This window comes from Camelus dromedarius, chromosome 32 (genome assembly GCF_036321535.1).
Source record: "Camelus dromedarius isolate mCamDro1 chromosome 32, mCamDro1.pat, whole genome shotgun sequence".
Classification (NCBI taxonomy): domain Eukaryota; kingdom Metazoa; phylum Chordata; class Mammalia; order Artiodactyla; family Camelidae; genus Camelus; species Camelus dromedarius.
The window spans coordinates 21,977,418-22,004,761 of NC_087467.1; the positions used below are offsets into that span (position 1 = coordinate 21,977,418).

Genomic DNA, 27,344 nt, shown 5'->3' on the forward strand with positions numbered 1-27,344 from the left:
CAATGATGTATCACCTCACACCAGTCAGAATGTCCATCATTAAAAAGTCCACAAACAATAAATGCTGGAGAGGGTGTGGAGAAAAGGGAACCCTCCAAAACTGCTGGTGGGAATGTAGTTTGGTGCAGCCATTATGGATAACAGTATGGAGATTCTTCAAAAAACTAAAAATAAACTTACCACATGATCCAGCAATTCCAGTCCTGGGCATATCTCTGAAGGGAACCTTAATTCAAAAAGATAAATGCACCCCAATGTTCATAGCAGCACTATTTACAATAGCCAAGCCATGGAATTTCAACAACCTAAATGTCCATCGACAGATGACTGGATAAAGAAGATGTGGTATGTTTATACAATGGAATACTACTCAGCAAAAAAATAATAAATTAATGCCATTTGCAGCAATATGGATGGACCAGGATGTTGTCATTCTAAGTGAAGTAAGCCAGAAAGAGAAAGAAAAATACCTCATGAGATCGCTCATATATGGAATCTAAAAAAAAAAACAAAACATAAATACAGAAAGAGAAAGAAATATGATATATCGCTTATATATAGAATCTAAAAAAAAAAAGACAAACTTATTTACAAAACAGAAACAGACTCACAGACATAGGAAATAAATTTATGGTAACGGGACGGGGATAAAGGGGTAGGAAGGGATAAAATTGGGATTCGAGATTTGCAGATACCAACTACTATACATAAAATAGATAAACAACAAGTTTCTACTGTATAGCACAGGGAACTATATTCAATATCTTGTATTTATGATGAAAAAGAATTCATGAAAGGGAATATATGTATGTATGTGCATGACTGAAACATTATGCTGTACACCAGAAACTGACACAACATTGTAAAATGGCTATACTTCAATAAAAAAACTCATCTATTATTTCATCTGTTATCAAACTGATGTCATTAAAAATGTCATTTTAATGAAATAATGATCTCAAAGAAAAAGGCAATCTATTATCTCAGGGCGAGAGTTGTTTCAACCAGCTGCATTCATCTGTGTGAACACACACTGTTCTCGTTCACTGTGGACCGGTCAGAATGGTGGCAGCTGGTGTGAGTCACTGGACAGGCACTGGGGACCACTACAGGGTCTAACGGTCCTCCTGCGTGGCCCTGCTTCCAGACTCCAGAAGAGAGAGGAGGAGTGAAATCCTCCCTGCAGAACCCCGTGCCCCTGGACAGTGCTATGTAAGAGTGTTCCCTCCAGGTGAGCTGAAACGGACCGCTGTCCCCCAACTCTGTTACTGTGCCATCTGAAGCACCTCGGAATTTAGCCAGTTCAGTTTTTCCCCTTGTATAGGTAAGATATGAATCCAGAAGAGACAAACTGGGAACCCATCTTTCTCTCTCTTTCTTATGAATATGCCTGAAGGCTGCTGTCATGTTTTCCTTAATCGTCTCTGGTCTAACACATCAGTCTTTCAAATAACCTTCTCAAGCTCTGGGTTGGTTACTTGATTTTTTACCCCCACGTTCAAGCTTTCTTTATATAGCACTAAAAAGATAATCACTCCATACGTAATTTCTCAAAGTTCAGACTTTATTTACTTTAAAAATTTAATTAATTAATTAATTAATTAATTAATTAATGTACAGTCAGGTACAGTGTTTCAGTTTCAGGTGTACAGCACAATGTCCCAGTCATGCATATACATACATATATTCATTTTCACATTCTTTTCCATTAAAGGTTATTACAAGATATTGAACATAGTTCCTTGTGCTATACAGCAGAAACTATTTTTAAATCTATTTTTATACATAATGGCTAACATTTGTAAATCCCTAACTCCCAAATTTATCCCTTCCCACCCCCTTTCCCCAGTAACCATAACATTGTTTATTATGTATAAAGTTCAGACTTCAAGAGCACCCAGCAGTTGTGCCCACAGCTCCACTTAGTGTGTGTGCCTGCGCATGTGTGTGCTAGTCAAATCCCACGGCTGGAAAGCAGGTTTGCTTTCCCTGAAAATGCTCTATGTCATGCCTGCTGGAGACCCTCATCTGCTCAGCACTGGGCCTTCCACATTTTACATCTCTCTTTCTCTTTGTCAGCTAAGCATTTTGACCTCTGAGCCACCGGTGGCTCTGAAATACTTCCAACAGGCTCTGACATCTGGCAGGAGAGAGCAGCTCTGAAGTTGACTGCAGCCCAGCTATGGCTCCTGAACTGTGCAGACGTCAGGTTCCAGAGTGACGCTGCCAAACCCCCTCTGGCTGAGCTTCTCCTGAGCCCACTATCTTTATGGGCCAGTGGTTCCCAGAAAGAGCGGTAAAATGAGAGTATCTTCTATCTGGTAAGGCTTTTAAAAAAAGAAAAACAAACTAGAAAATCCAAGCATCCCCCCATTACTACCACCATTCATAAAAGAAAGAATACCTTAATACCCATGAAGTAGCGAAGTCACAATCTCAGGATAACTGGGGAGCCAGGCTTTCAGCCGTGACACAGGAGGGAAGACACAAGAAAGCACCAGATCGCCCTGGGTGCTCGTGCCCAGAATCAGCCAGAGACAATCTTCAGTGTCATCCTGTCCAACTTCCTTCTCAGATGAAATAAATTACACAGCTGACGTCTAATAATGGAGATACGACCATGACACTGTAAAAAGTGAGAGGTTCTCTCAAGGAAGTAGGATCACGTCTCATGGGAGGCAAGAGGAGAGAAAGCAGCAAGGTTCAAGGGTGCAGCACACGCTAGGAGTAATGCGACTTAGACCATGGTTCTCACGTTAGTGCACATATGCATCACCCAGAAGGCTTGTGGAAACACAGCATCCAGACTCTGACTGAGTAGTCCGGGGAGGGGCCTGAGAACTTGCATTTAGGAAATTCCCCAGGTGATGCTGATGCTGCTGGTCTGGGGACCAGGTGTATAAAGATGCAGAAATTGGGGCTTAGGCAAAAGTGCGGAGGTAAGAAAGCAGAGTTGGGTGGCGCAGGTAAGAAGGGCAGGCAGGATGTTGTGGGTCAGTGAATGCATGTGAGAGAGCTCGGACTTTATCCCAATAGCACTGGGGAGCCTTCCAAGATTTGAGCCAAGGAGTAGAATTTAAAACAGTATCACATAAAAAGGAATGAAGTGCTGACGCATGCTACAACACGGACGGACCTTGAAAACATTATGCTACGTCACAAGAAAGAAGTCAGTCACAAAAGACCACATATCTCATGATTCCACTTACAGGAAGTATCCGGAGTCAGCAAATTCAGAGAGACAGAAAGCAGATTAGTGGGTGCCAGGGGCTGGGGACAGGAGGGGTGGGGAATGACTGTTGAGTGGGCTCGAGGTTTCCTTTTGAGGTGATGAAAATGTTCTGGAACCAGACAGTGGTGACAGTCACAACACTGTGAATGTACTAAATGTCACCAATGATAAATTTTATGCTACGTGTATTTTTACCAAAATGTTAAAAAGCCACCCAGCATATTTCCTACAAAATTAGGTTACATCACAATCAAATACCCTGGATACAATTCTAACAGATAAAATATGCCATTTTATACACAAAGAATGGCTGTAACCATTTCAGGGGACAACTCTATATACAGAAAAAAGATCAGAAATAATTTACTTTGGGAGTATGTACATGTGTTTTGGATGATGAAAATAATGTGATGTTTCTCTGGCTAGAGTTTTTTTTAAATTTTCAATAACTGTCTAGATATTACTTACCTAATTAAAACATACTTTAAAGGAGGAGAAAAGGGGGTCTCAGACTGGGACTGGAGAAGTCACATGGACATGGGACTCAGGAGGGCACTGGCAGGAGGAAATGAGCCGGCCCGAACAGAAGTGGTGACTGTCCACCACCCACCAGAAGCACCGTGGTGTCCTCCAGAGCCCTCCTCCTTGGTACCCAGCCCTCCCTCTAGTACTCCCCTTGGGGTTTCCTCACTTGAGCTGTTGGCGTGTCCCAGGGATGTCGCTGGTTCATCCACTCACTTTCTCAGCAAATATTTACCGAGCGTCTACCTTGTGCCCCCCAGTGCTTTATTCACGGAGCCAGGCTGCAAGCACCCAGTCCTGCTAGCCTGGCCAGCTGGGGCTGGTTTGACACGGCAGGGTTTTATATTGTCTCTCTCTTTCATTTTCTAAACACAAGTATTTTCTATTCCTGGTCTCAGCTGCAGCCCTCTCTCTCAATTCCCCTGGATGGTGAGGAAGTAATGCCTTGTTTGTTTCACTTCTCTAGATGGTGCCTTTGGGTCGGGCTGGACACCACGGCCCAGACACGTTCTGGACAGCCTGGTGGTGCCCTCTCCTCCCGGGGTCCACATCCACACGGCAGCCTGGCTGTTTCACTCTGAACAACTGATTTCAGCTCTGACTTGTCTCCACTTCTCCACCAGCCCCTTCTTTCCAGTTCTGACACGTCTTGGTCACTGGCTTCAACCTTACAGACCACGTCTTTTCTGCTTTGGACCTGGATCTGTTATCTCCAATTTTTATTTTTATGTCATTGTTGCCCTCTCCTCACAACATCAATGTGGCCCAACCTGTATGTACATTCATGAACTCTCACACTCTGGCCACAGCCGTAGAGGTTTGGGAAAGTCTGTTTTTTCAAAGGGTCAGAAATGAGTTCAGACTGTAGCTTCCTGGTGCCAGGGCTTCCTGGCTGACCTTCTGCATCTCTAGCTCCTGGGCTCATGTCTGGCACATGGTGGGTGCCCGATTAATATTTGGGGAAACTGAGTCAGGACCAGTATGTTTGCACACTGGGTGGCAGATTCAGGGCAAAGAAAAGAAATCAGTTGAGTTTTGTATTAGTTAGGATTCTCTAGAGAAACAGAATCAACAAAATGTGTAAATGTAGAGATTTATTTTAAGGAATCTATACGGTGAGCCAGCAGGCTGGAGACTCAGGGCAGAGTTACACACAAGTCTGAAGGCTGTCTACTGGCAGAATTTGCTCTTCCTCAAGATCAGTCTCTCTCTGTTAAGGTCTCCAACTGACTGGATGAATCCCACCCAAATTATGGCGGGTGATTTGCTTTACTCAAAGTCTACTGATTTAAGGGTTCTTCTCATTTAAAAATACCTTCACAGAAGAATTGATAATAATTTCTTAAAATTTATTTTTAAGGTAACTGGTTTATAACATTATATAAGTTTCACATCTACAACATTATAGTTCTACTTCTGCATACAACATGCTCACCACTAGAATAATGTTTGACAAACATCTGGGTATCATGGCCCAGCCAACCTGACACATAAAATTTAACCATCCTGAATATTATTGTTGAGTTTATTGTCTGCTCTTTAGGTTAAGAGCTCCAGGGCAGGAAGAATAAGATGCTAAGTGGGAAATATTGGGTTTCACAGACATGATCTCATGTATTCAACAAACACTTTTATTATTTTCACTCTTTGGGAGAGACTGCTCAGCCCTGCAGAGAGTACCAAGATGCTCCAGATGCCGTCCCGGTCCCCTCGGGGCTTCCAGTCAACAGGCAGTGTGCACAAGGACGCCAGCTGGTATCCAGTCTCTGGTCTTTGCAACTAACTCCTGACTCTCTATGTGCATTCTGCTCATCATTTTTGTAGCAGTACCATATAATCTAGCAGTCACATTCCTTGGTATTCACCCAAAGTAGTTGAAAACTTACATCCACACAAAAACCTGCACACAGATGTTTACAGCAGCTTTATTCATAACTGCCACAACTTGGAAGCAACCGAGGCATCCTTCAGTAGACCATTAGATACATCAACTGTGGTTCATCCAGAGAATGAAATATTATTTAACACTGAAAAGAAATGAGCTAACATGAGCTCTCATTGTTCTAATTTGCAATTCCCTATTGACATATGACGTTAAGCACCTTTTCATATGCTTATTTTCCATCTGTATATCTTCTTTGGTGAGGTGTCTTGTTAAGGTCTTTGGCTCATTTTTTTTATGACTGTGTTCTTATCGTTGAGTTTTAAGAGTTCTTTGTATATTTTGCATAGTTGTCCTTCATCAGAAGTCTTTTGCAAATATTTTCTCCCAGTCTGTGGCTTGTCTTCTAATTCTCTTGACATTGTCTTTCACAGAGCACAAGTTTTAAATTTTAATGAAGTCCAGCTTATCAGTTATTTCTTCATGGATCATGCCTTTAGGTTGTGTCTGAAGTCATCACCATATCCCAGGTCATCTAGATTTCCTCCTGTTATCTTCAGGAGTTTTATAGTTTTGCATTTTACATTTAGGTCTGTGATCCACTCTGAATTAATTCTGTGACGGGTGCAAGGTCTGTGTTTAGATTCTCTTTTGTGCATGTGGATTTCCAGTTGTTTCAGCACCATTTCTTGAAAAGACTGTCTTTGCTCCATTGTACTGCCTTTGCTCCTTCATCAAAATCAGTTTATTACATTTATGGGGCTTATTTCCAGGCTATTTGTTTCACTGATCTATTTGCCTATTGGTGAAATAATACCATAATGTCTTGATTACTACAGCTTTATAGTAGCCTTGAAGTCGAATAATGTTAGTCCTCCGGCTTTGTTCTTTTCCTTCAATATTGTATTGGCTATTCTGGGTCTTGTGCCTCTCCATAAAAACTTTAGAATTAGTTTGTTATCATCCACAAAATAACTTGCTGGGATTTTCACTGGAATTGTGTTGAATCAATACATAGATCAAGTTAAAAAGAACTGACATCTTGACAATATTGATATCTCCTATCCATGAACATGAAATAGCCCTCCATTTATTTAGTTCTTTGATTTTGTTCATCAGACTTCTGTAGTTTTTCTCAAATAGTTCTTATAGTTTTTGTTTTAGATTTATACCCAAATACTTCATTTTGGGTGGGGTGCTAAAGTAAATGGTGTTGTGTTTTGAATTTCAAATTCCATCTCTTCATTGTTGGTATATAGGAAAGTGATTGACTTTTGTATATTAAGTTTTATCCTGCAACCTTGCTATAATTGCTTATTAGTTTCAGAGTTGTTTTTTTTTTTTTCGGCAATTCTTTCAGATTTTCCACGTAGACAATTGTGTCATCTGCCAACAAAGCCAGTTTTATGTCTTCTTTCCCAATCTGTATACCCTTTTACTTCCTTTTCCTGTTTTATTGTGTCAACAAAGACTTCCGGTTTGATGTTGAAAAGCAGCAGTGAGAGGGGACATTCTTACCTCATACCTGATCTTAGTGGGATTGTCTTCTCATTTTACCTAATGAGGTCTTAGTGTCTGTCCTTTTTAAATAAATAATGATTAATAAATCCTTTCTATATTAAGATAACCAACTGAATCATATTTATTCCAAATATTCTAGATTGAAATTAAAGGTGTTCATAATATTTTTATAATATTTATAATAAAGTAGGTGTTAACTGTTTGCATTGATCAGTCTTTCTCCTTGTGATTTGTGAAAGTAAGTCTGCATTGTCCTTTCTCCATTTAGGAGAAACAGAGCCAGAGCCCCTTCATCCTCAGCCCCTCCACAGCACACCACTGGATAATACTGGCATACCACTTTAGAACAACTATTGACAGTAGAACCAAGAGAGATCTCAAAGTCTGAAACTCAAGGAGCCACATGTGGGCTAAGGGAATGATTGTATGGAGAAAGCTCAACTTCCCAGAATATTCAGGCAAGAAAAGATTCTGCCTTAAAATCCCCTCTACCAGAGGTACAATGTGTTGGTTCTGAAGGTTTCAGTTCAGTAGGAGAATATAACATGGGACATGTGTGGGGAAGGGGTCAGGTGGGGATCAGGAATGAAAATGAGAATGAAGGTTAGAGTGAATTGTGAGCCACCAAAAAGGGGAAGGGGCCTCACCAGAAGCCTGGGAAACTAAGCAATCTTTCCTTTTTTCCTGTTTCTTTTTTAAAACCTGGCATGTCATTCAGTGAAATAGTTGTTATTTAGCTGAAGTTATAATCTGCATATTTAAAGCCTTTCATGTGGACTGAGTGTAAGATGGAGAGAGAACATAGGTAATTTATGTGTTTACAGCTCTGTGTAAGGTAGTGGTGCTGTTTTTTTTTTTTAAGTCTAGAGTCTTTTCTATGTTCAGAGCTGAAAAACTGAGAAAGTAAGTAAGGATGTTTGGAAGTTGACATTTCCTTTTTAAGGGACAGTAGCAACCTAGAAACAGGCTTAAGGAAGGGAATAGCCCACTAATGCGGCTTATCCAGGTCAGACAGGTTTCCAGGATGCAGGACTTCAGTATTAAAACCTGGACAGTCCCATGCAAACTGGGAGAGTTAGTCATCTAGGTTTGCTAGTCACTCACATACACACCAAATGTAATTCTCCCCACAAATAATGCAACAGCCTTTTTATGTCCATCTTTGACAGAGTATGAAATTAAAGGGCATTCAGAAACTTCCTTAACTCATGCAAACCAGGATGAATGAGCCTAGATTTAAACTTTGCTCTGATGTCAAAGTACTCTTTCTACCAACTTGAGACAACCTTTTATGCTCACACCCTCACTGTCTCATCCACTCACCGACATGTTCAGATGCCATATGCGTGCTGTGCTAAGGACGGGGCTGCAGATGACTTACAGTGGGCTCTGTCACACAGGTAGATCAAACAAGTCAACGAGTGGCAAAGAAAGTAATAGTTCAGTAAAATAACCACAACGATAGAAGCAAAATTTGATTGTTTTCTTTGTCTTTTTTTTGTGTGTGTGTTTTTCACTGGGGGAGATGATTAGGTTTACTTATTTATTCTTAGAGGAAGTATTGGGGATTGAATCCAGGACCTCATGCATCCTACCACTTGAACTATGCCCTCTCTCTGAAACAAAATTCGAAAGAGTTCCGATGTAACTGGAACCTTAAGGCAACTCGGTTAAATCTTAAACTAGGTATTTGGATCTTTGGAATAGCATTGGAATTGGAGGATAGTTAGCACTGGGCTATTGCTAGTCTACAGCAGTACTGGGAATTCAGACAGAACAAAGATATCTGTGTCTCTGTCTGTTTGCCTATGTCTCTCTGTTTCTCTCTCATTCACACAAACACACAAACACACACATCTCATGGCTGACTAGGTTCAGTCTCTAACCATCTTGATCATCCTCTCCCTTACTTGGGGGCTGCTGTGTACTGCATTGACTCTGGAAGTCATGCTCATTTTTTAAATTGGAAGAGTAAGAAACAGGAACCCAATACAGTACGGCTCAGATATTCACCAGCACGTTGTAGCTGCCTGCTTGTCTGTCTGCCTGTTTCCACCATGCCAGCAGTATACTCTATCCCGTTTGGTCTCATGCCCAGTGTCTAGCACACAGTCAGCATCTACTGTTTGCTGAATGGGCTTGTAAATGATTAAAAACAGAAATTCCTGAAGGTATGAGAATTGTTTCCAACATCTATACTCAGTTTTCTAGTTTGGTAATAAATAATATTAAAGCAGAAAAAAAATGTTAAACTTTTCTAGAGAAAAAAATATACTGTCTTAAACTCCATAGTGTTACTCTAAGCAGTTGCAGTGACACGCCCATGCCTAGCAGAGAGAACAACCTATTGATAAGCTATGAAATGAGGCCGGGTTGGGATGACTCTGGTTTGTATCACTGCAATTTCATTTCCCAGTCTTACAAGTAAGCCAGGTACATGAACAAGACTGACTGGGGAACATATGGTGTCTGGGTTTGGCGAAGTGGTCTCCCAGCTGAATCCATCCACTTACGTTTTGTGGGAGGTGTTAATACGAATCTTGTACCTTCCTTTAACTCAACCCTTTCAGCTCAACCAGGGATTGGAAAGACTGCAGAGGTTTATGGGCAGGAGTGTCCAGGAAGAGGTCAGTTAGATGAGGAGGCTGGCTTGGTGCCCAGTGCTGAGACTCAGGAAGGTGTGTCTGGAAAATCTAAAAATTATCACCTGACACCAATCCTTTGTGAGAGCCCAACAGAAGCCTCTCGTTTTAAGTGAGGGCGCCCTGATTGTTCTCAAACACTTCTGAGTACTTGCATTCAGATGGTGATGGAGAAAATGAAGATGGCAGTCCTCGCTCTCCTCTGTTTCTGTCCTGACAGCTCACTGCCTTCTCTGGCTGCTGCTCCTGAGCTTCGGAGAGATGTCACTGTCCTTTCTACACAAAGATGAAGGCAACCAGAGTGGCCAAGAGCATGGTCATTCACAAAGGGACTGGGTCCACTTACCCACCCTCCACCAGGCTGCCCTACTCTCCTCACATGACGTCTTCCCCTGTTCTCAGGCGTCCCCAGCAACCTGGAATCCCTTATATGCTGCTATCTCTTTCTCCAGGTCTGTGGGTGAGTTGTGGGGTCCATTCACCTCTGTCTTCCTAAACCCCTCAAGTTCCTCTCTTAACCTGTTATGTATAGGACGTAGTTCCTCAAAACTTGTTAAAGGGTCTGCACTACAAATAAGAGAAGGCAACAGATGCTAGTTAGAGGGTGTCTGAAATTTAAGGAAGAAAGAGGGAAGGGAGAGAGGGAGGAAGCAGGTATTCAGAAAACGAGAAATACTAAAAGGCTGTTTAACTAATACTGCATATGCTAAAATACTATAATAACTAAAAAGAAGGTTTTTCCTTGACTGGCCCTTGAGTTGACCAGATGACTCACCACGGGTCTGAGGAGTTGTAGGAAATTGGTATGGCTTAACAGGTAACATGCAGACCCAAGTTTGTGTCATATTATACTCACAGAAACTCACCTACTACCAACTTCTCTCTAGATCAGCCTCATGTACACATTTCACACAATACCTAAGTGACAATGACCACTGTGCACCACTAAATACAGCCTCGCAAAGACACCAGTCAGTTTGCTTGTCACCCCCGGATGCGCAGACTTCAGTCGTCTCCCCCCTTTCATGCCGCGATCAACGCGGCCGCACGCCTCCGTCTCAGCAGAGCCGACTTTTTGTGTGTCTAAGATAACGCTTTATTTCTATGTGTGTTTGTGCAAGAACAGGCAGGTTTATAGTTGCTCACTTTTGTGTGTCTGCTTCTACGCTACTGACCAAGAGAGGATCTGCTGGATTAAAAAACATGGTCAGTTTTATGGCTGTTACTGGCTTCTGCTGGATTTAAAGACAGAAGGGGTGGCTTCTCCGGTCACGCGGTAGGCTGTCACTAAACACAGTGAGCTGCTCCTTGTAGAAGGAACCCCGCGCGGAGCCTTCCGAGACCAAGGCCGGGGTGCGCCTCCCGGTCACTGCCCGGCCCGTCGGGAGGACCACCGACCGCGGGCCCCAGGCCGACCGGCCCGGGGCGCGAATCTGGGCCCAACAGCCTGAGAGGGAAACGTCCGAGGTGGACTGAGGTAAAATGATCCAGTGCTAGCCATTCTTTCTTTTTTCTTTTTAAAAGAAATTTCTAGTCGTTTGAAAACTCTGGTGACTCAGAGACGATCCTCACTCCATCTCTGGGCACCTCTCACACACACAGGAAACTACGGGTGTCAGCTCCGGCCCCGACCCGCCCTGAAAGCGACTAAGTGGCTGATTATGCCTGTCACCAGCAAAGCCCATGAACAGTGCCCAGGACATAAATAGAACCTGGGCGATAAAATAAAGTCTGACCTCTCCTCCTCTGCGCCGCACCAGGCTCCCGTCGCTCCCGGGGCTCCGCGTTCAGCGGTCTTGCACCCGGCGCCTCAGACCAGAGTTCCGCGCTGGACGCCCGCGCATGCGCACTCCTCGTCTGGGCCGTGTGTAGAAGCCCCGCCCACGACCCCCCAGTTCAAGATGGCGGAGGGGGGCTGTGTGCAGAAGCCCCCTCCACAGCGCCGCAGTTCAAGATGGCGGCAGGTCGTGAGCAGAAGCGCCACCCTTGACACCCAATTCAAGATGGCGGAGGGGGTCATGTACAGAGACGCTGCGCCGGGCAATGCGACCTGGAGCATGCGCGGCGAATACCCTGTGCCCAGCCCCGCCCCCTCCTGCTGCCCGGTCCGGACAAAGCTGCCCCGCCCGGCTTGCCTGGGAGCTTGTTCTCTGGAGCTGAGCCCCTAACTTCCCATCCTCTGATCAGAGAATGAAGCTTCCTTGGCTTCTCAACCCAACTCGCTTTCATTTTATAGGCTTAAACGACAAAAAGCAAGAGGACAGGGCCCTTTTGGGGGGACCAGACGGTCGGTGACTTGCTGAGTCGGTCCTAAGGGAAGTGTGAGAAGAGCACGTGCAAGCTCAGGGGAGTGCTTACTGCGGAGGTGGAACTGGAGCAGGTCTGTGAAGGATGATGGGGTTTAAACAGGTGGGCAGAGAAGAGGCTGGCTTGGGCAGATATTGCAAGGTGTGCTGAAGACTCCGGTTTCATCTTGTATGCTGCTATTGAGGACTTAAAGTTGCAGAAAAGCGTAAGTCTGAATTAGTACAATGACCTTTTGCTTTACAGAATTCTCATGAGAAAAACTTACATGTTCCAGTTAAAAAATGATAAATTCTCAGTTATGTGCCATAGGATTTTTATCCTTGCTTAAGTTATACTAGAATCTCTTCCTACTTGCAGAACATTCCAGAGGAGGTGGGATGGGCCCTTGGTACAGTAGTCACAGAGTATAATGACTGCACTCCTAGGGAGCATTATACCTGTAACAAGCTGAGGTCCACCCAGGATATGACTCCCCAAGTACATTTCAGAGCAGCCATCTCCCTCCTTCCCTGGTGAACCTTGTGCAACACGTTGGGGTGATCACAGGGACTGGACTTATTGTCAGGCCAGTTTTTAAGCCACCAAGGGTGACCTGGCTGAGGACGGGTGTAAACCCACGAAGGTGGTCCAGGTGACTGAATAGCATTGGCAGTTTGTGACGCACGTGGCCTGGTCAGAATGAGACACAAGTGATGTGATTGTAATGCGGTAGGTGCGGGGAGAATGAACAGATGGGAGATTCTCAGGGGGGACAGCCTGGATACATGACTATTTCAGGAGAGCTGGGGAACCACACAAGCTTGGCGGACACCTAGGAGGGTGGAGAGCAGAGTGGAAGAGGAAGAATCATGAAGAGAGTCAAGGAACAGGGGAGGAAGTCTCACAGCCCACTCTTGTCTGGGGATGGCCCTCCCCTCATGACCCAATGCAAGTTTAAAGGGCAAGGCTCCCACTCTGGTTTGGCCGACTTTGGGGAAGTGAGAAGAAAGGGGAGGAGAAGCACTCCTACGTGGAGATTCAAGTTGTCTGTCCAGGACCGTGCAGTGCTCTGGAAGTCCGTCAGAGGAGGTCGGGCCAAGAGCTGCTTGACCACTGTGTGTCTCTGCAGCTGTGCTGCAGTTGCTCCCTGCTCAGCAAGTCTGAGGACAGTGAGGTCCTGGGACCAAGGCTGGGTGACCCTGGGCCAGCCTCTTTTCATCCTGCCCACACAAAGGACTGTCCTCGCTTTAGATACTAAACCAAGGACAGGTACCGATATAATAATCTCCATGCTGAACAGGACCTGTATTTTGTCCGGGGCTACATTTTGAACAATTTAGTCCAGATTTGTGGGCAATCTTCCACAGCCTGCCCAAGCCAGAGGAAGCCCCACTGCCCTGGGGAATTAATTGACAATTGTCAGGGGTTTTTGGGGGGGGCGGGGGGCACAGTTATTTTGATTCCAGCCTTTTAGGATTTTTCTCTCTGTAGGCCTTGATTCCAAAGTCCCCATTGTAGGGGGCGACTTGGGTGCTGGTGGGTGATCCACTGAGGGACCAGAAATGTAATTGATCAAAATTGGCAAGTTAGGACAGAGGCCTGAGAGTTTGGGATAAGGGCTTAAGTTTAAAGAAAAACACTCTTTCCATCTGAAATGCCAGAAATAACTCAGGTACAGGTGTTCAAAAGGCTGACATTTCTCTGGAAGTAACAAATGAGGGGACCTGAGAGGATGAGATCTGTGGGCCACTGTGGAGAAGGGAGGGCAGTCCCCAAGCCTCCCTTGACTGTCTCAAGCCGGAGCCTCTCTGTCTCCCGGGTAAAGAAGGAAGCAGACGCTCGGCCTCCAGCTCCGTATTTCTGGCTGCCCTTCTCGGGGCTGGGTGTCTGCCCAGGCAAGTTGTAGCATTTTCTGTGCTGAGCAAGGCAGCTTCCTCTCTAGAACGTGGTTCCCTTTTGAGGCGGGTATACTCCTGTTTTGGAGGGAGGGATAGACCGTAGCTTCTAGAACCATTGTCAGTTACGTATAGAAAAACGAGGTAGGAGCGGAGAGTGACCGGCTACGTGGGGATGAACCGAAGCAGCCCCCCACTCCCGCCCCCGTGGTGTTAGGAACTGCGGTGGAGGGTGGGCTGCACAGTCAGACCCTGCTCCCGGTCCTCACAGCTCTCTGTTAAGTGCCACTGAATGGTGGGACTGTCGTTGGACTTCAGAGCAGTCCCTGTAGGTGACCTGGCCTGAGAGCATCACTTTTCCGAGGAGGGTGTAATCTGTGACGCTGCCAGTCGTGGGGACCTGTTCTCCTTGCACCCCACGGGCCTTGCAGCCGGCGGGCCGGAGGGATTCTGCAGAGCGGGGTCCGTGGCCGTGCGGGCCCGAGGGAGGAGCCGCGTGCCAGGACGCCGCAGGCCTGCGGTGGCTGACGCCGTCGGGGGCGTTCCTGGGAGCAGGCCGGCGGGGTTAGTCCGGCAGCCCCGGGAGGAGCCGGCAGCGGCCACGTGACCCACGGGCGGCGCGGCCGGCGGCCCAGAAATAGCAGCGGCGGCGGATCCGCCCGCAGGCGGCGCGAGGGGAAGGCGGGGACCCGCGGACGCCGGCTGGCGGGGCGCGGCGCGGCCCCGGAGGATGCTGAGTCCCTGCCCGGCCCGGCCCCGAGCTCATGATGGCCATCCGGGAGCTGAAAGTCTGTCTCCTCGGGGTGAGTCCTGCGCCGCCGTCCGCCGGGCCCCCGGTCCGTGCGCCCCCTTCTTCCCTGCGCGCCCCCGTCCGTGCGCCCTTTTAGTACCGCTCTTCCCTGCGCCCCCTCGTCCCCCTCCCCCCCCCGCGTCCTCCCGGCCCCGGGGTCCCCGCAGTCCTCCCCGCCCTTGCGCCCCCCGCCCCCGGGCCCGCGCCCCGCCGGGCCCGGGTCCCAGCCTCCGCGGGAGCTTTCCCACTCGTTTCGCCGCCGCCGCCGGCCCGCGTCCCAGAGCCGCTCGGGCCTCGCCGTGCCCGGGCCGGGCGCCCGGGACCCTCCGCAGGGCCGGGAGTCCCTGCCCCCGCCTCCGAGCGCTTTCTCCTTCGCCTTTAATAATTTCCTTCCGCCGGAAACTTTAAGTAACTCAGCCGAGGCGCCGAGTCCTTTTGCCTCCCGGGGGCAGTTGGTTTATTTACTTTTTTAAAAGCCCAAGTCAGGGCGAAAAAACGCCGGGGGCTGAGCGGGCGCGAAGGTGAAGAAAGGACGTGCGGTGGAAAACTGCGCCTAGAAAACTTCAGAGCTTCGGGTAAAGGCAGGTTGAGAAAATCCTCCCCCGTCCCCCCTTCCCCTCCCAAGCCGGGTCCTTCTGAGCCTGAAGAAACGTGGAAGAAGCCAGCAACAAAGCCAGAAACAAACACCCGAGTGGTGCGGACCTGTCCGGCGCCGCCGGGCAGCCGCTCTGGGACCGCCCGGGGTCACTTCCCTTTGGGTGCCCACATCACATTCCAGAATCACTTCTTTGGAAAGAGCTGGTTTTAAGCCGTATTTTCAGAAGCGCTTGGCATCGGTCCCTAGTGTTTAGTCCTTGGCAGAGCTGGTCTCCCAAGAAAACAGTTTCCGAAAAAAGCAGGGAAACGCTGGACCTATTCAGTTTGTCTCAAAGCAGTGCGAACTGGTCTGTCAAGGCTGAGGTACAGAAGCGGACAGAGAAGTGGTTCTAGGTTAGGATTGGATTGTTCTGGACCCAGGGGCTGTCTGGACTCCCTCTAAGCTCTTCTGGAACCCGGGGCCGGTTCATGTTCTTGACTGTCTCCTCTCACTGTCCTTTGCTGTAACCCCATTTGCACTAGGTAGTTGGGTTCATCTAGAATTCGGGGAATCGGGCAAAGGCCCTCCCTTCCCTGTGATCCTGGCACAAGCCCTCCAGCGTTCCTGCTGCCTCCTCGCTCAGCCAGGGCTGGGGTCTGGATAGGGTGCTGTTCTGGTCTTCCTCTGTGGACCTTTACCAGTGTCGCAGGGGTTTCGGTGTCTGCCAGGCTCTCTAACGTAGTCCAGACTTAAATTCCAGGAATCCCACGTTTTCCCTGTGAAGAGTCATTTCAGCCTCAAAGAAGCCCTTCAAAGACTCAGAAGGAAGGTCAGATCCCAAGGAATCCAGGGGCACCTTTGACGTGTGTTGTGTGTCTGGGTTGGCCTGGGGAATGAATGAAGTTGGTAGTGATTCCCACCCCCAGCCCCCAATGTTTTCTCCTTTGTCCTTTACTCAGGTGTCCTGCCCCATCGCATGAGCTGGTTTCCATTTCGCTGCTCAGGGATGAGTCTGTTTCCTTCTGCAAGGACCAGATCAGGTGGAAAGAGTCTTGCGCGGGGAGGTGGCAAACCCAGGTTCTTGTTCTTCCCCATTCACTGGTTGTGCCATTTTGGACAAGTACCTTAGTCGCCTCTTATATAAAATGGACCTCGTAATGTTTTTTCCTTTTAAGGCAGAGGACTATAGCAGATAATCTCCTAAGATACTTTCTGCTATCCTGTGATTCCAGTTAGCAAGCCTGGGAGATGAGAAAGCTGAAAGGAATTCCTTTACTTCTTTCCCTTATCTCTAAAAATGGAACCCACTCCTGTCCCGTTTTAGTGGCTTCCTGGAGACAGCACCTCCCCTCATTTGCTGGCCCCCTACAGTGGCTCGGCTGGTGGAGTTGAGCTTGGAAGGGAAGCACAGCACCGAACCAGTGCAGGAAGGTGTTTCTGGGCATGCGGACACCTTGAAGCTTCAGTCATTTCACACCGTATCTGTGGCCTTGTTTTGAGAGTGGTTCTAGGTTTCAGTCTTGTTTAGGTCAGAAAACATCTTATTCGAAAGATTGAAAGAGCCGGTGACCTTAATATCACACTGAGTCATATTTAGGTCCCCCCAGTCTGGCTGGTCCTCTCCTGGGCGAGATGTGTGTGACATGCTCTGTTCTTAGCTGCTCATCCAAGCACGGCGATTCTCTGGGTGAGAGGGCGTTTGGGTGAGGCCAAAGCCACTGTAACTGCTGGGTTTACTCTCTTGAGTGGAGAGAGAGAGCCCTGTGGGTCTGTGGCTGGAGGAGGCAGTCAGTGCCAAGTCCAGAATCCTCTCAGGGTTTTGACAGGAGCCCTGGCTGTCTCCTTTGTTTGTGTTTGTTTGTGGTTTGAGAGGCCCATCCCTTCTGGGTTAAGTCTTGCATGCAGCTATCACTCAACTTCCTATTTTTTTGGCCCCTGCCACGCCTTCCTGAAATCTCGGTATGACCCTGACCCTAGCAGCCACACCCCGGAAAGAGCCACTTCCTGTTGGGCCCCTTGAGAAGGAGATGGGAATGCAGACCACTTAGCTGAAGTCTTGCTCACTCCCTAGAGAGGCTGAGGGGCAGGCCCTTTTGTGCCTGGTCGATTGTCCCTGTTGCTCAGTGATTACCTGGGGACGTGTTTCCCATGTAAGGGGCATGATTGTCTCTGGCGTGGGCAGAACAGCCTTCTGTCCCTCTGAGCTGCAGCGTCTGGCTCCCTGTGTGGATGGAGGTGCTCGACAGGAGGGTCGTTCACAGCAGGTGGCAGTTCCAGCAGGCCAGGTGACGTGTCCTCTACCTGTACCGGTGCCTTTCCGCACCCTGATGTTAGGCATGTCTCAGCCTCTTTTGTTGGGGGAGCGCCCCCAGCCTGTGGAACACTCCCTGAATGCTTTGTGTGCTTGGAAACACCATGGACGCGAGAGCTTTGGGTTCATTCAGGTCACCTATTAGAGATGCTCGGCTCTCCTTGTTTTCAGGGGTGGCCTTTGTCGTGTTTGTCTCAAGCCTTTGTCAGCGCCCTTTCCTGGGCTGAGCTGGGCTGTTGTGGAAGTACGCCGCGCAGGAGGGTGTTGACAGGGGTCCACACTGGACACTTAGGATCCACGAGTCTCATTCTTGCCAGTGAAGTGCCAATTGCCCTGCTTTTTGTAAAGCCCCGCTTATATTATGAAACATGTAGCTTAAAAAACAACTCTGTTAAAAACAGCAAAGTATGTTTTAAAAAAAGCTAACAAAAACAATATTGAGGCAGCAGCTGTTCCAGCCCCAGAGGTGGAAAGCTTCCCAGTGTGCATTTTTAACACACATCACCACGTGGCAAAGGCGGGGGGTGAGGGGGAGAGAGGGGGGACAGGAGAGGATCTTTCTTTTATTTTATTATTTCCTCTGGGTGTGTACACTTAAAAACTGCTTCCGGATGGGATCCCAGAGAGATTTATATTTGAACTTCGGTTGTCTTGACCACAGTCGAGCGATTTCTGCCGCTTCCTCGGCAGCGGAGCGGCTCGGGTGAAAGATAGCAGTACGCGGCTCGGTGAAATCGCTGTTCGTGGCCTTTGCTAGAGTCTGGATGGGGGTTAGTCTCACAGCAGCTGAACACCTGGAATTCGCTGTGACATCTGGGCAGTGGGGACGTCAGATGTGGACAGGGCCTTCAAAGCCAGGGCTGTGTGACCCCCGGGACCGCTCACAGCCACGCAGCTCTGTCCAGGCTGTGGGCCCTGTCTTTAGCAAGGGTGAGCGTGGGTTCCTGAATCTGTTTGTTTCTTACATGGTTCCTCTATTAAATTGAAGCCCTGTGGATGGTGTGGGTCAGCGTCGGGGATTCTGGGGTGTGAGTGGATAGCAGGGTGCAGTGGGGTGTCCCCGGCCGTGCCAGCGTGGAGTGGCACCGAGCACCTGGGCCATGCTGCTGGGACCCACCAGGCCCTCGTGGGCCTCAGCGTGGCCGCAGCATGCAGTCTCTTGCGTGGCATCAGGACCACTCGTGGGGCATTTTCAGACTCCTCATGGTCCCTCCCCACCCCTCGTCTGCAGCTCTCCCGCCCTTGGCCTCACCTCTGCCCCGGCGCAGTGTCCCTGTTTCGGTGAGTGTTTTACCCCTCAGATCCACTCCAAGACCGTAGCCGTTGGAAAATAGAAAACTGCATCTTAAGGTGCCAGAACGTGAAAAGGTTCCGAGCTCACGCGTTAGAAGAGGTCTAGGTCCAGTTGCGTCCAGCAGGTTGGACTAATTTCAGTGCTTGTGTGCCTGCACACGTTACCCTTTCATTTGCTTTGGTTTTTATAATTTGTAATGTGTGTTTGAAAATGGGACAGGCTTCCTTCACACTGTCATTCACCAATTACCGAGTGCTTCTTCCATGCTGGGAGCTGTAGGCGGCTGCGGGTGGAAAGGACGGCCACCATCCCTGCCTTCAAAGCACTCTGCCTTTCCCGGAAGAGGACACGATGACACGATGACCTAAATGACGTCACCTGTATTCCGGTGCCAGCACTCACCACGGAGCCATGCACAGCAGAGGAGACAGAATGATGATAAATATGGGCTGTCGTCCGTCTGTTTTAGACGTGAGGACAGGTGAGGGGCAGAGGCTCTGTTTTTGCTCAGGGTCTGTTTTGCGGACCTGCTGTGGATGAGGAGCTGCGTTAGCTCTGCAGGAGGTGGAAAGTAGGCAGGGCGAGATCTGGTCCCTGTTTGCGGCTCCTGGTTGGGCTGGCGCACAGGTGCCAGCGTAAGTGGCCACGGCGATGGGGGGGATGCTGCAGGGGTCACATGGCGCAGGGGAGGCCCGGAAGTTACGCTCAGGGCAGGGAGAGCTGGGAGCCGAGCCGCCCGGAAGGTCTCTCAGAGTGGGAGGGATTTGCACAGGGCCTTGGAGGTCTGGGAGAGCTTTGATGGGAAAGGAAAGGTGGGCGTGGACCCCCGGCGTGTCCTGAATCTCATGGTTATTTTCTGGAAGGTTGAGGTGGTTGGAGGATGCAGGAGGGTAAAGAACATCGCCCCCCCCCCCCCCGGCTGATGGCCATCCCGTTGACCCCGTTGTCTCTAGCAGGGGTCTTTTATTTTAACTCCCTTTCCTGTTTCATTTGGGAAAATATCAAGCTTACAAAACAGTTGAAAGAGCAGTGCAACGAATGTCCGCGGAGCCGCAGGGATAACTCCTTGCCTCTCTCGCCCCCCCCCTCCTGCCTACAAACAGTGCAGAATTTTTTTCCTGAACCATTCTGAAAGTCAACTGCAGACCCTATGACACTCCACCCCTGCAGACTGCAGTTGTATCTTTGAGGGAAAAGGACGTTCTCCTGCGCACCTGTAAAGCCATCATCTCACCCCCAGTGTTGAACACAGCCAGGGAATCGAGCATGGGGTTCACACCCAGGATGCAGGCAGAGGTCACGTGTCATATTTGCTGCTCCGTCTCTCATCTAAAACAGTTCCTCTCTTTCTCTTTTTCTCCCCACCACAACTTTGGTGTTTTGAAGAATCCAGGCTAGTTGTCTTGTGAGAAGTCCCAGGATCTCAGTTTGTCTGTCTATTTCCTCATTGCTTCTCCCAGGTTGAGTGGTGGGAAGACAACATAGGTGATGCTGAATGGTCTGATTTTTTTATGTGCTCACGTATAATATGGGAATAGTCTTTCCACTTACTTCTATGGCCCTCATTCAAAAAACACTCCTAGCTTCTACCAGCGCCGGGCAGTGGTGTGTCTGAACGAAACCAAGGGCTGTGACCCTGTGGACCTCACGCCTTAGATGGGGCGGATGGGCGGGTCGTGCTCAAAAAACCCCCGAACACCCCGGTAGTTTTCAGGGAAGAGCTTTTATAGAATTTGGGGTGAGGGCTGCAGGGTGTGGCTTGCTTCTGACTGGCTGGTGGGGAGGGCCTGGGCAGGCCCCGGAATGCTGTGCTCAGCCTGAAGTCGCCACCCTTCCCCTGGGTAGGGGCTCAGTTCCTGCAGAAGAGCTTGGAGAGATTGTTCTGTACTTTCCTTGAGGGGGAGCCGGGACCTGCCCCATCACTGCACTGTGGTTTCCTGACTGCCTTGCCTTGTTTCTGTGTTCCCTCATCTCCCTAATTAGCAACTTTGAATCTGCCCCTTGGAACTCAGGGTAGGTCTAGGAGACTGAAGTTTTTTCTCCTGCAAACAAGAAATGGGGAATAGAAAGGGTTTTGTACCCGGGAGGGCCCCACAGGGTCCTGCTCAGTTTCAGTTCCATGAGCTCTTGGTGGAAGCTGACAGGCTTCTTGCCTTTGTGCCTCACAGGTCACAGAATGTCATTTCTGACACATTGTGCAGATCAAGCGAGTCCCTGAGGCCAGCCCAGAAGCAGAGGGAGGGGAGTGGGGTTCCCCTCTTTGTGGGAGGAACAGCGGGAGTCCGTGGTGTCTTCAGCCCGACTGACAAGTGCGCCGCACACAGCCCGGCGTCAGAGGGCGCTTCAGGGTGATCTCTGTTAGCCTCCACCCGCGGTGGGGGAGCCAACGCTCAGAGGGTCAGCTCGCAGCACAGAGACTCCCTGCGAATAAAGGACGTTTACAGCCAGGGCTGTGCGGCTCCGGAGCTGGTACACAGAGCCCCTTTGCTGGGCAGCGTACTTTGTCAGCCACACATTTCTTGTTCAGACCAGCATGTAGCAGGGGGAGCACCGCGGGATCAGTGGAATGGGGTCAATAGAAAGATAAAAGGTCTGTGTTTGAAAAATGATAATTCAACAATTCAAACCAGGTTTGGAGTACTCCCCTGGAAGAAGAAAGCTAATACCCACAGTGTCGGGGTCCTGGCTGGATGTGGGCCGGCGTTACCCGTGAAGGGGCAAAGTGCCTTGTCAGCAGGGAGGCTGGATGCAGCCGCGACACCACCACGCACAGTGACAGTGACATCAGTCACACCCTGCGTCTGCTTAGCACATCATGGGGGCAGCGTGCAATCTGTGCGTTGTGTCATTTGGTCTTTGGACAGCCCTGTGCAGCGGGCCCCCGCCCCTGGTTTGTGGTGTGACACCAGGCCTGGCAGGTCCAGCGCGTCCCTCAACGTCACAAGGCCACGCGAGGGGAGTGGCTGTGAACCCGGCTTGAGCTGTTGCCCATTGTCCAGCTGGTGACCAGGAAGCCCTTTGCTTCCTTTGCTCCCTCAGGGGATACGTGTTGAGCACCGTAACTGGGTTCAGGAAATATCAGTTTGCAAACTGTGATCAGTTAGTTGGGATGGCCCACCTGCTGGATGGAGTGTCTCCGTCTGCAGTTGGCCTATCACTGTGGCTGGACAGGCCTCCTGCCAGCGGAGCACAGGGGACCATGGTTCAGCCTCGGGCCGCAGATGTGGGTGCTGGCTTGATCGCTTACTGGCTCAATTCCCCTGGCCAAACGTGTAACTTCTGGGCCCGGTGTCTCCTTGGTAAAATGCTGCCAAGTTGCACGGGCAACCCTGTTAACCCTTCCCGGCATGTCATGTTGGAAATTTCTCTTATCTCCCTTACCTCCTCCCCCTCAAACTGTTTTACACCCTGATAATCTCCAGGCTTAGGAGAGTTTAAATAGATGCATTCCACAAGAATGCTGTCCAATTCAAAAGTTTCCTTTAATCTGCTTTGCTGTGGGGTCTGGCAAGGTGCTAAGTAAAAGCTTCTGATTTACTGTGTGATGCTGTAGACCATCCTTTTCACGACTTTGACCACGTTTATAACATACTCTTCCAAAAGTTTTTATAAATTTGACATTGACATTGTGTAAGTTTAAGGTGTGGGCGTGTTACTTTGATACACGTGTAGGATTCAGTGTAGCCATTGTTTGTCACATCACACGATCAGTATGGTTCTGCCTGTATTGGTTATACTGTGCCTTAGATCTCTGTAGCTTACTTACTGCCGTTTCAGGTTTGTACCCTTAGTGATGTCAGTTTCATCCACCCCCATTCTCTCGTCTGGTTTTCACAGGTTTAGCTTTTTTGGACTCCACATGTAAGTGGTGTCATACAGTACTCACCTTCCTCTGTCGGACTTACCTCACTCGCCATCCTGTGCTCAAGGTCCATCCATGTCACAGGTGGGAGGCTGCCTGCCTTTCTCGTGGCTGAATACTGCTCCATTGTGTGTATGTGCCGCATCTTTCTTATCCATTCCTTTGTCCATGAGTGTTTGGTTTGTTTCCATGTCGGGCTGTTGTGAATCATGCTGTGGTGAACGTGGGTGTTGCAGATATCTCACTCAGATCCTGTTTTCATTTCCTTTGGGTATATACCCAGAAATGGAATTGCTAGGTCATATGGTAGATCTATTTTTATTTTTTTTGCCGAACCTCGATATTATTTTCCAGTATGTCGTGCCAATTTACATTTCCAGCCCAGAGCACGAAAGTTCCCTTTTCGCTGCCATCTCACCAGCACCTGTTGTCTCTTGTGTTCTTGGTGATGGCCGTTCTAACAGCTGTAAGATGCTAGCTCACAGTGGTGTAACATATTCTTCAAATTTTTATATTAAAATATAATATTCATACAAAAAAGTGCACAAATCTTAACATAGTCCGCAGTGGATTTTTACAAATGGAACAGACCTGCGTAAATGCCCAGATCAGGAAACAGAATATTACCAGCCTCCCGGAAGCCCACCCTGTTCCTCCTTCTAGGCATTACATTATCCTTCAAAAAGAAAGGAAGAAAGCAATCCACTTTCTTGACTTCAAATATTAGAAAATTATTTTTCTTGTTTTCAAATTGTAGTGCATATACTTCCTGTAGGATCTTCACTATTTTGAAGTCCTTATACTGAAGAGGTCTTGTTTAATAGAAGTTCCAAGGACAGAAGCCACCCGACTAGTGGACCGAGAGCCACCATTGGGTCATGGAGCCCAGACATCGGATGTTGGCCTTGGCACATGGGGCTGGAAGGCATCAGCCGTCTGTGGTCACTTGCCCAGTGCCATACAAATCACGTCCTTTTCTGCGACTGCTGGGAGGTGGAGAAGGTTGGAAAGCAGTGTCTTAGGAAGTCTGTTATAATCAGTTAACCGAAATGAGATGCATTTTAATTGTAGATGAATATTAAGCCTTTTTAGAGTGCTCAAGGGTGTTTGAAAACTATTCTCCCCAATATTCAAAATATTGTTTCCATTTTTAATGAAGAAAACCTTGCCAAGATCAGTCTTTCTTGAAGTCCTTCTTAATGACTAGACAGTACATACTTGTAAAGAGTGAAGTGGTGCAGGAAGGTCCAAAATGAAAAGCAAAAGGCCGTCCTCCTCCTTAGTCTCTCATGTTTCTTGTGTTTTTTCTGGATATGGTCCATACGCGAGAGTGTTATTTTCTTGCCTTTTTACCTGAAGGTAAACCTTGAGTATCTTTCCGTGTCAGTATGTATTGATCTACCTCATTTATTTTAAAAGTCACATAATGTTCAATCACAGCGATGTATCACGATTTACTTAATTGGTGCCTTCATGATAAATTTTTAGATGGTTTTTGTTTCTGGCCATTACAAACAATTCTGCACTAAAAATCCTTGTGCCTGAACATGTGTGTGCAGAGTCTCTGTAGGATACTTTCTAGAACAGAATGCTGGGTCAGAGATACATGGAAATTTATATCCTTAAAAAGATAATGCAGAATTATCCTCCAAAATATTGTACAATTTACATTCCCAGTAAGTATCTACGATATGATTTTCTGCACCTTTACTAACACTGAATATCATCAAAACTTTTTATCTTCGCTAACATTGTAGATTAAAAATGATAACCTGATTTGATTTCTTGCATCAGTGAATGACTGAGCATCTTTTCATATGTTTTTGACTAACTACAATTTTTCTTACCTACACATTCATGGCATTTACCTGTTTTTCATTGGGTTGTTTTTGTTACTGATTTGTGAGAACTCTTTGTATATTAAGGAACCAAAGTTTTTGTCATTCATATTGCATGTACTTTTCTTTAGTTTGTTGTTTTCTAGAAAGTTTCCTTTGTTTCCTGCACTTAGAAAATCATACCAGTATTTAAAAATCTTTGTTAGTCAAATATATCAGTCTTTCCCTTTGTGGTTTTAGTGTTTTATGTCTTGCTTTTGGAAGTCCTTCCACATTCTAATATTAAAAAAAATGTTTACCTGTGTTTTTATTTTACTCTAGTACTTTCATGTGGGATTTATTTCAGTACAAAGAGAGCCAGGTTGTGATTCTGGTTTTTTTTTTTTTACTCGAAATCTCTAGGTAGTTGTTTTAATGCTGTTTGTCCATTAATTTATCATTATTTGCTGATCTGGTACGGTATTTTTATCATAATGGAATCCCTGTGTGTATGTGCGTCTGTTGCTGGGTTGTATATTGTTCTCTTAAAAAATCCATTGATTTCTGAGTCAGTCAGATTCGGGCAGATTTAGAAATTACAGAGAAGTTGGCTTTTGGGGGCCAGATGGTGCAGGGGGCCTGAGCACCCGGGGCTGCGAGGTGAAGCTGGGTAAGTGGTTTGCTCAGGGAACACACATTTATGGAGCCCCTGTTAGCACGCACGAGTTTTGTAAGTGCTGAGTGTGTTTTGAGTTTTGGTCTTCTGTGACAGTGTTCATCTTACGAGAATAATAATCTGGAACGTTGCATGTATTGAATTCATTCAGTGAATGAGAAATTTGAGGGTAGTTGAAAGGAAAGAGTGGTGATGTGAACTGAGCCCTAGCTGGGTGGTACCTGGCTTGGAAGTGCTATGGTTTGTGTGTTTGGACCAATTTTGGAAAAGTAAGCGAGCGGAGTGATGAGTTACAGCCCCACCACCTGCAGCACTTGGGTGTTTTCCGTGCTGTAAATCTTTATATTTTTCCCCCTTCAGTGTGAATGGGATCACTTCCATTGGAGTTAGTCCAGAAATTGCTACGTCAGTGGGACTTGGGAATCTAAAAGTTAGGGCTAAATTGAACTTAGCGTGTAACACAGTCCATTTGAAATGATCCTGGAGCCTAAGTTCTTCATGTGTGCTGAAGAGCGAGCAGGGCTAGAATCCTCCTTCGAGACAGCTTCAAGCTCTCTGATACACGCCAGACGACGGCGGGCACGTCAGCCTGGAGTCCCAGCCCCACCCAAGCCCCATCCTATTTTCTTGGGCCCTCATCACTTCCAGGAGTCTCCCAAGGTGGGATTGGAAAGAACTCCTGGGGCCTCAGGCTGCTGCCTGCCCCCTGGCTCCCAGCCTCTGTCCCTGCTCCGTGGGGCGGGTCCACGTGCCCTCCTGCAGTTGGCCTCCCCTCCCGTCTTCAGACTCACCCTCCCGCATGTGGATCCACACACGGGGATCCGCGCACACGAACACGACCGGTGAAACTGCATGTACGGGAAGTGGGCTCATCGGTCTGACGGACAAGCCACTTTGGCTGGAACATTATGGCTTTGTGCTCTGTCCTCCTCGAACATCACGGCATGGAAGACGCCCTTGGCTTAGTTTCCAGATCTGATGTAGGGAACGCCTCTCACAGCACCTGGGAAGGAGGAGAGAGCCGTGTCCCCTCTAGGGAACACGAACTGTGAACTAGGCTGAGCTCGGTCTGCAGTTGGGAGCGGCGACCGGTCTGAGCTGTCTAAGCCACGACATTAGACGAAAGGGATGTGGTAGCTGTTGTCCTTCATTCTAGGAAATTCCTTCGAGCGATGATTTCGGAGGGAGGCAGATCCTGCCTTCTGAATGAGAGTGAAAAAGGCCAGATACCCCTCTGGCAGCTCAGGGACAGGCACGTGACCCAGTTCGACCAGCCCGAGGCCGTCACCTGGGGGCCAGGTTGCGCAATGACCGAGGGGGGCTGTGCCCGGTGGCCTGACCTGGCCAGCCTGGGGTCGTGGCGTGGTCTCAGCTGTGACCACGACTCTCCAGTTCCCTGACAATCCTGCACGTTGCCCAGTGTGCCTCACGGCCCCCCCAACCCCATGTGTGTTCTCTGGGCGCTGAGGGCTCCGTGGATCCGCCTCCTCCCTCAGTGCCGGTCTCGTCCCAGGCCTGTGTCCACCTTCCCTCCTGCTTTTTAGCTCTAATCAGTTCGTTTTCTCTGGCCTTCAACCCGTCTCCGATCGTTCAGTTTTGTCTGTGGAGCCTTTTTATCTCTGTGGCGATATCTTTTCAGTAGATCTCTTTTTGCTTGAACGCCCCACAGGGACCTCCAGCCATGCCTGCAGGCGCGGTGAGGTGGTCGGGCTGGGAGCGGGGCAGGCAGCCTGCAGGTGTGGAGGAGGGAATCCCTCAAGTGCAGGTCACGAGCAGGGGAAAGAGAGGCAGTGATGGGGAAGGGCCTCCAGGGAAGGTGTACAAAGAGGGCCCAGAGAGCCGTCCCTACGGAGGAGACGTTTGCAGAAGTCCTGACTGCACGGCACCTCCCTGGCCTTGCCCCCAGTGGTTCTGTGCGCCCAACCAGGCCCCATAGGGATGAGGGGTGAGAGGGCACCCAGGTGACCACAGGGACGGCTCAGGGCCTGGAGGCCAGAGAGCAGACCTGGCCTCCGTGGCCAACACAGAGAGGCAGTG

The 27,344-nt window shown here is 48.4% G+C and overlaps 1 protein-coding gene across 7 annotated transcripts in view; it reads left to right on the forward strand.

Moving 5' to 3' along the window:
• Positions 1-14,605: 14,605 nt before the first annotated feature.
• RAB31 (RAB31, member RAS oncogene family) overlaps positions 14,606-27,344 on the forward strand; it is an 83,704-nt gene continuing 70,965 nt past the window's right edge. Inside the window, exon 1 of one of the 7 annotated variants that reach the window (XM_064481616.1) lies at positions 14,606-14,783. In XM_064481616.1, the coding sequence (XP_064337686.1) occupies positions 14,745-14,783 (39 nt within the window). In that variant the 5' untranslated portion in view covers positions 14,606-14,744. Of the gene's footprint in view, positions 14,784-15,217; positions 15,352-17,161; positions 17,633-27,344 lie in introns of those variants that run through there. The other 6 variants (XM_064481618.1, XM_064481619.1, XR_010378716.1 and 3 more) reach the window with 6 other exon arrangements.